The following is a 14,605-nucleotide window of genomic DNA, read 5'->3' as shown; positions in this document are numbered from 1 at the left end:
AAGCTCCCCCAGGCCGGCACTCAGGTCCCCACATTCCTCACCCGCCGCTGTGGGCCTCTCGGGCTTGGATGCCCGCATTCCTCCACTCACACCACACCTGCCCCACGCAAGGGGACCTCCCAGAGACGGGCAGGGATGTGGGGCTCCCACACAGCCCACACTCCCCCAGCCAGCTCTCCCACACACACTGCACTCTGCTGGCATTTCACCTTTGCTTGGGCCGCCCCTCGGCCGGGAGTGCCTTTTCCCTACCCCCGTGTTGTGAGACGCTGCTGGGGCTGGAGAGGCTACTGTGTGCACAGCCTGCCTTCTCTTCACACAGGGCGCCAGGACAGGGGTGGCCTTGCCTCTGCCCGCACCTCCAGGCCCCAGCATGTCCCGATTTGGGGCGGGGCTGGAAGGGAAAGCAACACCAGAGGAGACGGCCTTCCACTCCCACTCCCACTTCGCCTCCATCTTCCTACCAACCAGACTCCTCACACCCCAGGGCTTGGTGCCTCCTATTCCCCCTGCAGAGAAGGCCCCTCTGCTCACCCCCAGCCTGTACTTGCCAAGGACCTCCCCATCCTTCAGACCCCACCTCAGATGCCACAGTCTCCCACTCCCCAAGGACGGAGGTTTTCTATCACGCACAGGCCTGGGGTGATGCCCCGGCAGAGCCCCGGGCCTCAGCCCGAGTGTGTGCCACCAGCAGAGTGGGCCCTGGACTTCCGGTTCCTTCTTCTTCACCCCTGTAAGGCTTTGGAGGCTGACAGGACAGGCCTCTTCATGCAAGGGTGCAAGGGTGGAAACCCAACCTCTGAGACCCAGGATGGAGAAGTGAGTTGATGTTGTGATTGCAGAATGAGTCAGGGGTGAAGACGGACTTGAGGACGGCAGGTCACAGGGTAACAGGGCATGATGGGGCTGGTGGTCAGGCTGTGGGCAGTTCCAGGATTTCACGGTCTGTCTGCACCCGACTCTTCTAAAATCTCCCTTAGACAATTGCTATTATTCCATCTGCTCTCACGAATAACAAGAAGTAGGCATCACCAGAGCGGGTGGCCTGGAGAGGGTGGAAGGTCAGCGCCAGGCCAGTCCTGGATTCTCTCCAGCCTAAGGAGCCCCGGCCCGGCATGGGATTCAGGGTGCTGGGCCTGGGCCACTGTCTGAGGGAGTCTTTCCTGCCAGCAACTCCCAGGCATTTTCTTTCTCAGGCTCTCCTCAGCCCCCAAGACTCAACGCCACCTCACCTTCTCCAGGAAACTCTCCCGGACTGGTCCGTCCCAGTCTCAGGACCTCACAGCGTGGGGCAGAACTGCAGCAGCTTCGTTTCTGCCACCCACACTGGAGCTGCTGGGGCCCTGCTCTCGACCCCTTCCCATGGCTGAGCTGAGCTGTGGGCTAGGTGGTCTCGTGGCAAGTCTGCTCCATCATTGCTCTCTGCTGCCCATCAGCTCGGGAAGGGCCTAGGCCTCCGAAGAGGGTTGATCAATGCCACCTGCTAGAAAAGGCACTGAGGTGATGAGTGGTGGCCCCAGAGGCTGCAGGAGACAGATGAGCCACAGGAGGATTCTGGAGCTGGGAGGCAGGACAGAGGCCTGGGCCTGAGCCCCGTGTCTACTGTCAGTTGCTTGCAAGCCTGGGTAGTCACTGTCCCCTCTGTGACCCAGTCACCTCCTCTGTACTGGGAGAGGGTAGACAAGAGTCTAGTCTAAGCATCTGCTCCAGGTATTCTCAGTCATGGGAGATCAAAGCCACAAGCCATAAAAAGAGACTCCCTACACCCCACATGGAACTAAAAACAGAGAAGTCTAAATTGTAAAATAAAAGGAAGTTCAACAAACTGTTGATCTTTCCGTGGTGACTATTCTGATGTTCTTGAAATATAAAATATTATATTTTATATTTAAATATAAAATATTTATAGTTGGGACTACAGGCTCACGCCTGTAGTCCCAACGCTTTGGGAGGCCGAGGCAGGTCGATCACCTGAGGTCAGGAGTTTGAGACCAGCCTGGTCAACATGGTGAAACCTCGTCTCTACTAAAAATACAAAAATTAGCCGGGCGTGGTGGCACGAACCTGTAATCCCAGCTACTCTGGAGGCTGAGACAGGAGAATTGCTTGCACCTGGGAGGCAGAGGTTGCAGTGAGCCAAGATCCAGCCTGGGCTCCAGCTGGGGCAACAGAGCAAGACTCTGTCTCAAAAAATAAAATGAATATAAAATATTAAAATCTGTCCAAAACCGTGACTTGCTGGTACCCTATACCTTGTGGCCTGCTTCCTGGGTGATCTGGCCCCATGTGGGATGCTAAACCAATTCTCCCGCCAACCTCCTGAGCGGGGGCAGGAGGTCCATGGGAAGTCCGCTCAGATCACCAGGCAGGACCACCCTGGCCTCCCGCCTGGTCTTAGCAGCCTCCAGGGGCTCACCTGACTGTGCTGTCTCATCCCTGGGGGCCCACGAAAGGATTGTGGCTTGGCTTTTGCCCAGAGGCTTCCATGGGACAGTTTAAAGGCTAAAACGGGACCCCCCCCCCCCCAGGCAGCAGAAGTGCCTCCCCCACCCCACATACCAGTTTTCACCCTGGCCCGACAACACAGGAAGCAGGCTCCCCGCCAACACGCTCGCCCTCTACATACAGACACTTGCCCCCGGTCTCTCGTCGACACTCTCTCACAGGGTCCGCACCCTCATCAGCCCAACCCCTGCTCTGTCACAGAACGGAGCTCTGCCAGGCGGAGCCTCCATACTCAGAGAACAAACTACAGAGGCGAGCACCTGCCCCAAGTGGGTGCCACGGGGAGAGGGCTTCGGTGGTCGGGGGAGGCTGGCTGGAGAAGGAACCGAGTGGCAGAGCCCTGGAGTCTGAAGGCCCTGGCTGTTAGAACTGTCAACACAAAGCGTCCGCCGCCCTTCCCAACAAGCCTGGGCACCTGACCCACCCAGCAAGACCACTCTCCTGGAGGAGCTCCCACCCTAACCTCTGGCTCGAACTGAGCCCCATCAGACAGACAGTCAAGGCTGTGGTCTGCAGACATCTGGCTGGAGCTGAGGGCACCGCAGCCCCTCAAGGCAGCGGGTGAGGACTTACTGGCCATGCAGAGCAGCGTGTGAACGAGCCACATCCTAGCTGGAGCTGGAGCAGAGGCAGCTGCGTGGGAGCCGAGGCAAGTGAGACACATGGGCCGTGGCCCACTCAGCTTCCCCTCAGCCAGGAGGCCAGGAGGCGGGGACAGAAGCACACACACCAGCAACGACCCACAGGCAGATAGGCACTTTTAATCAGACAGAGACACTCTGGCTCATACACAACCAGCCGTGTGGCTTCCTCAGTTGTGGGCTGGACCCTAGGAGCTTCGGGACCACTGTCAGCCCCACTCTCCCACCCACACTTTGATGGAATGGGGAGCTGAGGTGTGGCCAGGGCCGCAGTTCTGGGTGTCCTCAGCAGAGCCGGAGGTGCAGGAGCAACATGAATCCAGCCTGCCGTCCATATCCCTTTGAGTCGGTCCCTGTCCGGCCTCAGAACCTAGCACCAGACATCTCAGCCCAGCTTCCAGCCCAGGGTCCTCAGTGGTGGTTGCCTCAGCACTGAGACAGGGGTCCTCCTCCCATAGGAAGTGCCCCCCCGAGTCAAAAACTGGGCTCCTGTACCAGCCCATGCACTCAAGACCCTGGGGCTCTGGAGGGCCAGGTGAGTGGAATCACCGCCTCGATTCAACGCTGGCTGCATTCGTCCTCTTTAAAACCACGAGGACAGCATCCTGATGCGGAAACTGACTGAACAGGACTCTGAGTTACCAGAATAACAGAAGTAGTAAAATTCTATCCATCTTCCAACACACCTCTGATCCATCCCAGCATTCCACAGAACACGCCATTGACAGTTTGCGGTCGTATTTAACTGCTGTCAAATCTGTACTGTGTGACCAAGTCTGTGAGATGGACGGAACTGTCTCCTGCTTCCCTGCTCCCCAGGCTGCTGGGAGCGCAGAGCGGTGCCGTCACACAGAACTCTCCGCAGGGATGGAACTGTTCTAGGTCGACACTGTCCAGGACGGTACTTACGAGCCACATATGGTACTAAACCCTTAAAATGTCACCAGAACAACTGATGAACTGAATTTTCTATTTTATTTAATTAAATTTAAAAAGGCAGGCCATTCCAAGTCTCTCTCACATGAGTGTCTGCAGCCCCAGGGAGGGAACTCTGAAAAGTGAATGTGTTAACACAGAGTGGACAATGGTGTTGACTTCATTACTAGATAAAAATCCACGTTATTTTGTTTCTCGCATGGAAAGGTTGCTCGGCTAAGGTTCTGTGAAGATCCGATGACATTTCCAACACTCTGCTTTGTCTGCTTTGCTGACAGAATGCTTATGACTACTAGATCTTGCTCGGTGATGTGAGATTACAAGTCACCGGTTTTCATCCTGCATGAAACAGAAGTTAAACAGCAGGGAAGTTAACCAGCTGTAAAAGCAAAATTCCAGGTCTGGTGGTTTTCCTGCCAGGTCATGATGAAACCATCCTACTTCTGTTGAACCTTGTCCCAGGCGGGGTCGGGACCTGTGGCCCACAGCCTGTCTTCCCAGCGCTTCAGGGCTCGTGCCCTCCTCCCCCGTCACTTCATTCTGAGCTCCAAGGGCACCGGGGAGAGTCACAGGGGTCTCCTCTCCCCAGCAGTGGCCTAAAGCGGGAAGAGAGCAGCCCAGTCACTGTGTAGATCCCCGGAAGGGCAGGGCCAGAACCCAGACTGCAGCTCACTGATTCCTGAGAGAAGCCTTTGTGTTTGGAGTGTGAACGGCAGGGTGCCTCGGAGAAGCCAGGAAAAGCTGATGATTGGCTGCCGGACAGGGAGCAGGGCCATTTCTGTACCTTTGCAGACTTCTAGAACGCTGACTCATCCTGCATCCATCCAACATGTATTTATCCAAGCGTCAGTGCCTCTGGTCATGAGACACACAGGGGTCCGCAAAGCCCTGCTGACGGTAGCTGCTTTCCCCACAAACCCAAACTGCACCCCCAAGGTCAGCGGGCTGTGTTGAGTAATGCTCCCCGTCACAGCAGCACCTCGCACAAGGCTGGGTGTTTGGCAAATACATACATAACCAAAACACATGTGAATGTGGTTTGCCAACTCGCGTTAAACAAATATTCCGGGACCAACTCGAGGGACACAACGGAAACTGGACTGTACTCTTCACAAACATCCGTGTCATGAAAGACACAGAAAGGCTGAGGACCTGCTCCAAATGACAGCAGGCTGCGGACAGGATAACTAAAGGCAGCGCCTGATCCTGGATTGGATCCTGGACCAGAAAAACAACGGCTTTCAAAATCGTGATTGGGACGGTTGGCACATCTGAAACTTGAACGACAAATGAGCAACTCTTGGGCCGATCAGAGTATGACACATTTCCCAACTTTGACAGCTGTACCATGGACAAGTGAGAGGCTGTCCCTGTTCTTGGGAAGCGTTCACTAAAACATCTTATGGATAAACGAGCATGATGTATACAAATAACCCTCAAATGATTCACGGTTCAGAGAGGACAGGAAGAAAAAGGGGTGAGGGAAGAAAGAGGGAATGAATGAAAGAGAAAACGTGGCAAAATGTTCTTTGTGGTACCCTTGAAACTGCTGTGATTTTGAAATGATTTCAAAACAAAGTTTTATGTATTTTTTAATGTTTTTCTTTCCCCCCTTGATACCAGGAAGAATAAAGTTTTTAAAATGGCCAGGTGCGGTTATAGTCACAGTTACTTGAGAGGCTCAAGCTACTTGGGAACACTTGAGCCCAGGAGTTTGAGTCCAATTAGACAACATAGTGTGAACCTGTCTCTTTAAAAAAAAGTTGCAAAAATGTCCACGGATGGAGGAGACGTGCTTGGTGTCAGGTGAAAGGGCTGTCGATCAGGCACTGTGGCTCACGCCTGTAATTTCAGCACTTTGGGAGGCCGAGGTGGGTGGATCGCCTGAGCTCAGGAGTTTGAGACCAGCTTGGGCCACATGGTGAAACCTTGTCTTTACTAAAAATACAAAAAATTAGCCGGGTGTGGCCGCGTGCGCCTGTAGTCCCAGCTTCAGGAGGCTGTGGCAGGAGAATTGCTTGAACCTAGGAGGTGGAGGCTGCAGTGAGCCGAGATTGCACCACTGCACTCCAGCCTGGGCGACAGAGCAAGACTTTGTCTCCAAAAAAAAAAACAAAACAGAAAGGCCTGGCTGCTGTCTTCAGAGTGAGTCAAAAGCACTGAGGCACAGTCTTCAGAGGCAGGAAATGGTTCTATTCCCCCACTTGCCTTCTGAGTCTTAGGAAGCCAGAAAGAGTCACGACATTGCTGAGACCAGAGCCTAGGGCTGCAGAGCAGTGGTACTCACGGCCTTTGACTGAGTGCTCAGTAGGACTGCCCTGCTCAGTGCCAAGGCCTCACACGCGAGCCCTGATCGGAGCCTCTCAGCCACCTACAAGGTCAACCCGATTCCTCAGATGAGGATGCTGCCTCCGAGAGGCCACAGCAGGAAGGAGCAGAGCTGGGACTCCAAACAGGTCTGCTTCCTCCAGAATCACGATTCTGAGCCACCACAAACTCTCCTGCCTTCAGCTCTATTGGTGTGTAAACTTTCTGTTTTTTGAGATGGAGTCTTGCTTTGTTGCCCAGGCTGGAGTGCGGTGGTGCTTTCTCGGCTCACTGCAACCTCTGCCTCCTGGGTTCAAGCGATTCTCCCGCCTCAGCCTCCCCAGCAGCTGGGACTACAGGCACCCGCCACCACACCCAGCTAATTTTTGTATTTTTAGTAGAGACGGGGTTTCACCAGTTGGCCAGGCTGGTCTCAAACTCCTGACATCAGATGATCCCCTGCCTTGGCCTCCCAAAGTGCTGAGATTACAGGCGTGAGCCACTGTGCCCAGCTAGGTGGTGTGTAAACTTTAAAAAAGCAGAGATTTCTTCCCACAAATGCAGACTGGGATCTCCACATGACCAGGTGCTGTGGACTGAACTGTAAATGCCCTCCAAATGCATATGTTGAAGCCCTAACCCGCCATGTGGCTCTTCTTGGAGATACGGCTTTTAGGAAGTAATTAAGGTTAAATGAGATCATAATCCAGTAAGATTGGTGGCCTTACAAGGGCCGTGTGCAGGCACCAAGAAAAGCCTACGTGAGTAAGACAGCAAGAGGGTGCCCACCATGTTGGCATCCTCTGGCCTCAGATCTGTGGGGGACTGAGGGGGTGATGGGACAGGGAGAGAACAAGGAGTGGATTCTCTTGTCTTTTCTTAGAACTAAGTGTCTGGGAGTGGGAGGGCTGCACTGGGTGCTGGGACCAAGGGTACAGGGGCTTGGATCTCTTGTTTACAAGCCCCTACTTCTTTCCTGCTGTCTAACCCATACTCCTGAAACCCCTGATGCTCCCTGGAAAGGAGAGCAAGGGTCCTCAAACACACATTAGCACTAGAAGGAAACTGGAGCTCATCCCAGTTGAGCCCTCCATTTGACAGACAGGGAAGCTGAGGCCCAGGGAGGTGAGGGGACTTGCTCTGTCTTTCCAATTGAGTATGTGGGGCAGAAGGAGTCCCAGGGTCCCGGCCCCAGCTGCCGTCCTATTTGACTTTCCCCAACAGGCATTCTACCTGAGCTAAAAGATGCTGCCTGCCTCTCACAGGCCCTCTGAGGAGAAGATGGCCACATCACAGGATTGAAAACTACCACAAAAATCCTAGGAAGGGAAAGGAAGATGAGAATTCTTTTTTTTTGAGACGGAGTCTCACTCTGTCACCCAGGCTGGAGTGCAGTGGCGCAATCTTGGTTCACTGCAACCTCTGCCTCCCGGGTTCAAGTAATTCTCCTGTCTCAGCCTCCCAAGTAGCTGGGACTACAGGTGCCCGCCACCATGCCCAGCTAATTTTTGTATTTCTAGTAGAGACGGGGTTTCAGCATGTTAGTCAGGCTGGTCTCGAACTCCTGACCTCAGGTGATCCACCCACCTCGGCCTCCCAAAGTCCTGGGATTACAGGCAGGAGCCACCGCGCCCCGCCTGATAATTCTCTTCTGCCACTGGTGTGGGCCTCTCGACCTCGCTAACCTACACCGGCCCAGAGGTGAGGGTGACAATTTGAGGTAACACAAAGTCTCAACTATTTAAGAATCTGGTCATCTAGAGAGGGCCCCTGGAATTGCTCAAATGAACAGGTAAGAATCCCGAGGCAGGGTACTGACCTTGGTAGGCGAAATACAACCTGTACTCTCGAGTGTTATTGACAATACAGCAAAATTCCACGTTGATGCCTCACAACTACTTAAAACAGGCTTTTTGAAGCAGCATTTCCCTAACCACTCCCAGTAACAAAGTTCTGTGAAATGTTCAGAGAGTTTCATCGGAAAAAAAAAAAAAAAAAAAAAAAAAGCTACAATATTTCTTCTTCTAAGATTTATTTTATAAACACGTAAGAAAAGTTCTAGATATTTATTGCGGGTCTGGTGATGCAGTAACAATCTGGCTTGACGCAAGTGTGCCATTCTCAGTATCAAAAGCATTCTCTTCTTTTAGTTCGTAAAAGAAAAAAACATGGTTTAACTTCTAATTATTAACTTCTTGTTATTATAAGGTTTAAAAGCAATTACTGGACTTAGGTATCAAACTTATTTGTGTAGCAACTAATTCACCCGTGAAGCCAGAGTTTGCCGTGGCTTCACAGCAAATTTTGACTTAAATCTAAAGTGCGTGTTAGCATCTCACCATCACTTAATGCTTCGAGTGAGAAGTTTGAGGAATGCTGCTTTAGGCAAAACAGCCACTGCAGGAATGAGCTCTGTTCTTTTCACCTGCTCTGGACTGCCGTCACTTTCCTCACCAACAGGACCACAGGCTTCAGAACTGGCTCAGCCGTCCTTCTTTGGGGCCTACTGCCTGCCTGCCAGCTTCCTCTACGTCTATCCTGGGACAGATGAATCCTTTTCTAAAAAACATTTTGGACTATCTGCATGATTCCCTAGCAAACGCTTTAGAGAGCTTGGTCAGCTTCAGCTCCGACATGGCCGTATCATTAAAATGTGAAGTTTACTCAGGTCTATTTAATGAGATTTTTTTTTCTTATACAAGCATATGCACCTCTGAATAATTAATCGTCCCTTTTTCGAATCTGGGGCTCTCATCTAGAATCAGACTAACCCGCAGACAGTGATGCCAGAGCTGGGCTGCGTTACCACAATTCATTCAGTTACCAAACACTTTCGCAGCACTGCTCACTCTGGGCTGGCCTGACGAAAGGATACAGAGACACCACCACAAAGAACCTGGCTCATCAGGAGCTTGCTTACCGGCTAGAAAGGAAAATACAACATGAAAATAAAGCATTGTACGCACATGGCAGAAAAATGACTAGCCTGTCAGTGGGCTCCAGAGCCTCAGAGGATGGAGCCATTCCTGAGGCTGGAGGGTATCCCATCTTTACACAAGACCTGCTGGATGCCAGGCACGCTGGCAGGCACCGGGGAAAGCCCAGTGAACAAGCAGACATGGTCCCTGCTCGCACGGAGCTTACAGTCTAGCAAGACAAACTCGGAACAAGAAATTACAGTCCAGTGTAGAGGTGTGCGGGGTTACAGGGTACAGTGATTGGGCATTATACACACATTTCACTTAAACACAATGGTATGTGTCTGAAAAACTTTGTAAAAAAGAAAAACAAATCAGTTGTTTGGGCCATTCCGCTGGCCCCTCCTTCACTCCGTGGGCACAGACAGGAGGGCGGGCGCGGGCAAGCTCACGCCTCTGCTGCCCCCGCGGCCTGCCTCGGTTCCCAAGCTCCCCAAAAGTGACCTTCTCGCCTAAGTGTGCTTCTAACACCTAAAAACAAGTGGTTTTTGCACAACTCAGCCCTAACTGCAGGCCAATCACTTCACCTGGTACTCATCCAAACAGTAATCTGTTCCCACATGGGCAAGAAATGACTACATGGGACCTCAAGATGTTGGTCTTCAATATGGCACCTTCCTTAGATTTCTAAGAGGAATTTCAGTTACCCTCCATTTTCACCTTAGACACTGACCTTAGAACTGAATCCTGGAGAGAGCCAAGACTCTTCTGCGGCAGCGCCATGGGACACAGAGAAGGAGCCTAGACCCTGGCTCTGGAAGCTGGGGATTGCCTCCTAGGAGGGGCCCTAAGACCCTAAGTTGGTGAGGGGAACATTGAGGCGGGAGGGGGAGAAGCCTGGGGGGAAGTATTTCGCTGGAGGTAGAAACAGTTCTGTGCACAGTCTGTAGGGCTAGTGAGATCGAGATGCATTCAGGGAACTGGTGAGCAGAGGGCAGGGGAGATGGGGAGAACAGGCCAGGGACACTGCCAGAGGACAGACCTTGGCGAGCCTTATAAAAAGCTATCAAAAAGGGTGGAATTGATGTGTGTACGTATTTTTTGAGACAGGTCTTGCCTGCTGCCCAGGCTGGAGTGCAGTGGCTTAATCATAGCTCACTGCAGCCTTGAATTCCTGGGCTCATGCGGTCGGGAGTGTGGAATTTCTTCTCAGTGCAATAGTGAAGCTTTGGAAAAGTTTCACGCAGAAGAATAATCGAAGCAGATTTATATTTAAGAAAGTTCATCCTGAAGCATGTGAAAAGGTGCCCAACATCATCAGTCACTAGGGAAATACAAATAAAAAACCACAATGAGGGCCAGGCGTGGTGGCTGATGCCTGTAATCCCAGCACTTTGGGAGGGCGAGGCAGGAGGATCACTCGAGGCCACCAGCGTGAGACCAGCCTGGGCAACATAATGAGACCCCATCTGTACAAAATGTATTTTAAAAAGAAAAAATAAAAATAAAAAATTACAATGAGGTACCACTTCACACCAGAAAACAGTGAGTGTTGGTGGACATGTGGAGAAACTGGAGTCCTCACACACTGCTGGTGGGAATGGACAATGGAAAATGACGCCACTGCCTGGAAAAGCCTCCTGGCGCCTCCTCCAAAGGTTAAAGGTGATCAGGACCCAGCCACTCCACTCCTAGGCATAAACCCAAGAGTCATGAGAACACCTGTCCATGCAAAAACTTGTATGGGAATGTTCATAGCAACATTATTCATCATAGCCAAAAAGTAGGGCCAGGTGCGGTGGCTCACACCTGTAATCCCAGCACTTTGGGAGGACGAGGTGGGCGGATCACCTGAGGTCAGGAGTTCAAGACCAGCCTGACCAACATGGTGAAACCCCGTCTCTACTAAAAATACAAAAAATTAGCCAGGCGTGGTGGCGCGTGCCTGTAATCCCAGCCACTCTGGAGGCTGAGGCAGGAGAATCGCTTGAACCCCGGAGGCGGAGGTTGCAGTGAGCTGAGATTATGCATTACAGCCTGGGCAACAAGAGCGAAACCCTGTCTCAAAAATAAATAAAAAAATAAAAAAAATATATGTATATATAATATATATATCCCAAAAGTAGAAACTCAAATGCCCATTAACCAATAAGTGGATTAAAAAAAAAGTGGCGTACCCATAAAATGGACTATTATTCGTTAATTTTTGAAAATGAAATACTGATACATGCTATGTGACAGGGGTGAACCCCAAAAATATGTGAAGAAGCCAGTCACAAATAGACACATATATGATCCCATTTATACGAACTGTCCAGAACAGGCAAATCCAGAGAGAGAGAAGGAAGATCAGTGGTGGCCAGAGGCTAAGAGGGAAGACGGAATAGGGAGCGCTGCTAATGGGCTCAGGGTTTCTCTGGGTGATAAAAATGTTTTAAAATTGATAGCAGTGCTGGTGCACAACTCTGTAAATATACTGAAAGCGACTGAAGTGTACACTTTTAATGGCTGAACTGTATGCAAATTTTATCTTAATTAAGCTGGTAACAACAACAAAGGTTCGTCCCGGCTGCGGTGTGCAGAACGGAGAAAGGGCAGAGACCAGTGAAGAGGCTGCTGTACAAATGCAGCTGGAAAGGACAGTGGCTGAAGTACGGGGAGGGGTTCACAGGATCAGACTACAAGGGGGCCAGAGAAGGAGACTCCATCCTGCGGTGGACGCCACAAGTTCTCCTGGGTACCTGGTAACTCTCCAGAGAGGAGAGTGGGAAACAAATGAGGTATCTGCAATTACCATTAAGCAGCAAACATGGATTTAAAATCTCCTACCTATGAGACTAAGAGGGATACACAAAGTGGGTAGCCCTGTGCCCACATGTGTGGGGAGCGTCCAGGGTAAAAGCACGCCCAGCTGCCTGCCAGAGGCCTGTCCTGACTATCCATTCTCACTCCGAAACGCCAAAGAAAAGGCCTCATCATTCAGGACACACTCAAGATGTTGCAAGATCTGAGTGACTGAGAGTGGGCTGAAGGGTTAGAGAGAGAGGCTAATAAGGCCAGTAACTCCGAGAAGTAAAATCGTCAAACCTGCCTTTCCGGGTTCTCTCTGTGTGTCTGTGAAAACTGAAGGCTACTCAAGTGTGTATTTTTCTTGGTTAGATCAAAGACCCAGTTTTGACTGCACACCACCTCCTTCCAGAATGTCTTTGCTGATCTCCAGCAAGACTGGTGAGTGCTGAAAGGCCATGGAACAAATGGGCCTGAGCTGCTGGTGGAAAACCAAAAGCAAAGTCTGTGAAGGGGCATATTCTAAACCTGCAGAGGCCATGCCAGCTGGGACCCTGACCACAAGACATCTCTGCCCCATTGCAGAACGAGAGACTGCTGGGATGGGAAAAGCCCCTGTCCACACCTCATGCTCGCTCTCAGTTGTCTCCTCGGCGCTTCCTCCAGCCACCTGCAATAGAAATTCACGCAGGCCAGCCCACCGCCATCACAGCTTGGGAAGAATAAACCGCCACTGAGACGCACCAACAAAGCCAGGAATTCTGGTACCAGCTCACTCAACTGCTAGATGGGAAAACTGAGGCCCAGGTCCATAGCACAGAGCCAGGGGTTGGCATCCAGGTCTCTGATTCTCAGACCCCCGCACTTCTCACTCTACCAACTCCCCAACCCCTGACCCTTCTTAAGAACCTGGCTCTCAGCCGTGTGCTTCACAGGGAAAGGAAAGCTGAGGAATCTCAGATGCCTTAAGTCTCAACTGGCGGAGAAACCAGAACCATCTCTCTCCTAGAATCCTATTAGGAAGCTGAAATATATCACAGTTATATGCTCTAATACTCTAAAGGGAGGGAGAAAAAGCAGGTTAATCAACAAAATATGGGACAATACAGTTTTTGTTGCAGCTCTCAAATCTTGCAGCCCTTTTACTTCCTTTATTAATAACAGTGTTCTGCATTCATTCGTGCCACAGTGTAATCAACTATCAATGTGACCATTAGCTCGGCCGCAAGTACAGATCGCCAGGATCCAGGCTGCACTGTGTGCGGAACAGCCCAGGCAGGTGAAGAGTTGTGACATCGCAAAAAGGCCCACGGCTTACGACCAGCTCTAACTCCCATGTTCCGGCAAACCGAAGCGAAACACTGTTTCTCAAAACTGCAGAGGAATACAAAATTAAATACTACAAAACAAAAATCAGACAGCAAGAAGAAACAATCTACCTCCTCCTAATGGTAAAATAATCTGAAAGGAGCTTAAAAATAAATGAACTAAAATTTTCATAACTATTATCTTTTCTGCCAAGTTTTAGGATGTCTTCAGGTGCCACAACTTGGGGACAGAAAGAATAAATATCAATGTATCAACTTCTAGAGTGATAATAAACAACAGGACCCATCTCAGATGGATGGATTTTTTTCCTACTGGAGCCAAAAAGCAAGCTGAGCTCTATGTACAACAGACAGGCTATACAACTAGAAGCATTTAAAAATAATAAGACTCCTCTCTCTGCCTTCTTCCAAAGAATAGAATATATATTTAACAGCACAAAAGAAGACACCACTCGAGCTTCCCCTTTAGCCAACAGGAAGAACTTCCACATATAAAAATTAAAAATTTAAACTTTCAAATCATTTGTGTTTTAAACATAATACAGACTTAAAAATTCTTTAACATTAACCCATAATCCCACCCCCAGCACAAAAATCAACCCCAAATCCAGACGTCACAGTTTTTTGTTCCTAAAAATCCCACAGCACTGAACTTGATCTTCACATCAAGCTGACAGCAAGTAAGAGGCCCATGACATGAGCAATCCCCGAGGGAAGAACGGAAGCACAGTCAATGCTGCAGCTCTTATCTACCTGGGCGGCACTGGTGCACCTCTGAGGTCAGGTCGGTGAGATTCGCCCCCACACTAGGGTCCCGGAAGGGTGAGCTGGCCGCTTCCCTCCTCTTCCCCCTCGAAGGATGTCCAATAAGCACCTGGGAATTGACTTTTCTTGGGAAAAGGGTGCTGGTAACAGCTGTCAGGGCCAAGGCAATAGTGAGAAGTTCAGTTCTCTGCTCTTTGGATGAACTGTGTAAAACATTTCTTTTAAAAGACACAATGTTAAAAATATTAAGAAAAATGTCTACAAAATCTGGAGGGCTGCCTTTTTCTCAAAGGGTAAAGCCTGTGGGGTGATGGGAAAGGAATCGAGGGCCCAGAACTACAACTCTGCAGCGAAAGATAGAGACGCCCTTGAAAATGTGTCCCATTCTTAAGACGTCTTGCCGAAGTAGCAAGAGCTG

At 50.7% G+C, this 14,605-nt stretch overlaps 2 protein-coding genes across 2 annotated transcripts in view; both read right to left on the bottom strand.

Moving 5' to 3' along the window:
* Nucleotides 1-6,124, bottom strand: part of ITGAE (integrin subunit alpha E) — an 89,994-nt gene extending 83,870 nt beyond the window's left edge. Inside the window, exon 1 of the mRNA XM_050765881.1 lies at nucleotides 3,079-6,124. Within this exon, the coding sequence (XP_050621838.1) occupies nucleotides 3,079-3,169 (91 nt within the window). The 5' untranslated portion in view covers nucleotides 3,170-6,124. The remainder of the gene's footprint in view (nucleotides 1-3,078) is intronic.
* A 2,284-nt stretch (nucleotides 6,125-8,408) lies between these two features.
* Nucleotides 8,409-14,605, bottom strand: part of NCBP3 (nuclear cap binding subunit 3) — a 107,157-nt gene continuing 100,960 nt past the window's right edge. The window contains exon 15 of the mRNA XM_050765822.1: nucleotides 8,409-14,337. Coding sequence (XP_050621779.1) covers nucleotides 14,229-14,337 — 109 coding nt within the window. The 3' untranslated portion in view covers nucleotides 8,409-14,228. The remainder of the gene's footprint in view (nucleotides 14,338-14,605) is intronic.

This window comes from Macaca thibetana, chromosome 16 (assembly GCF_024542745.1).
Source record: "Macaca thibetana thibetana isolate TM-01 chromosome 16, ASM2454274v1, whole genome shotgun sequence".
Lineage (NCBI taxonomy): Eukaryota > Metazoa > Chordata > Mammalia > Primates > Cercopithecidae > Macaca > Macaca thibetana.
Note: the sequence above shows the minus strand (reverse complement) of the source record. Positions and strands in the feature narration are given on the sequence as shown.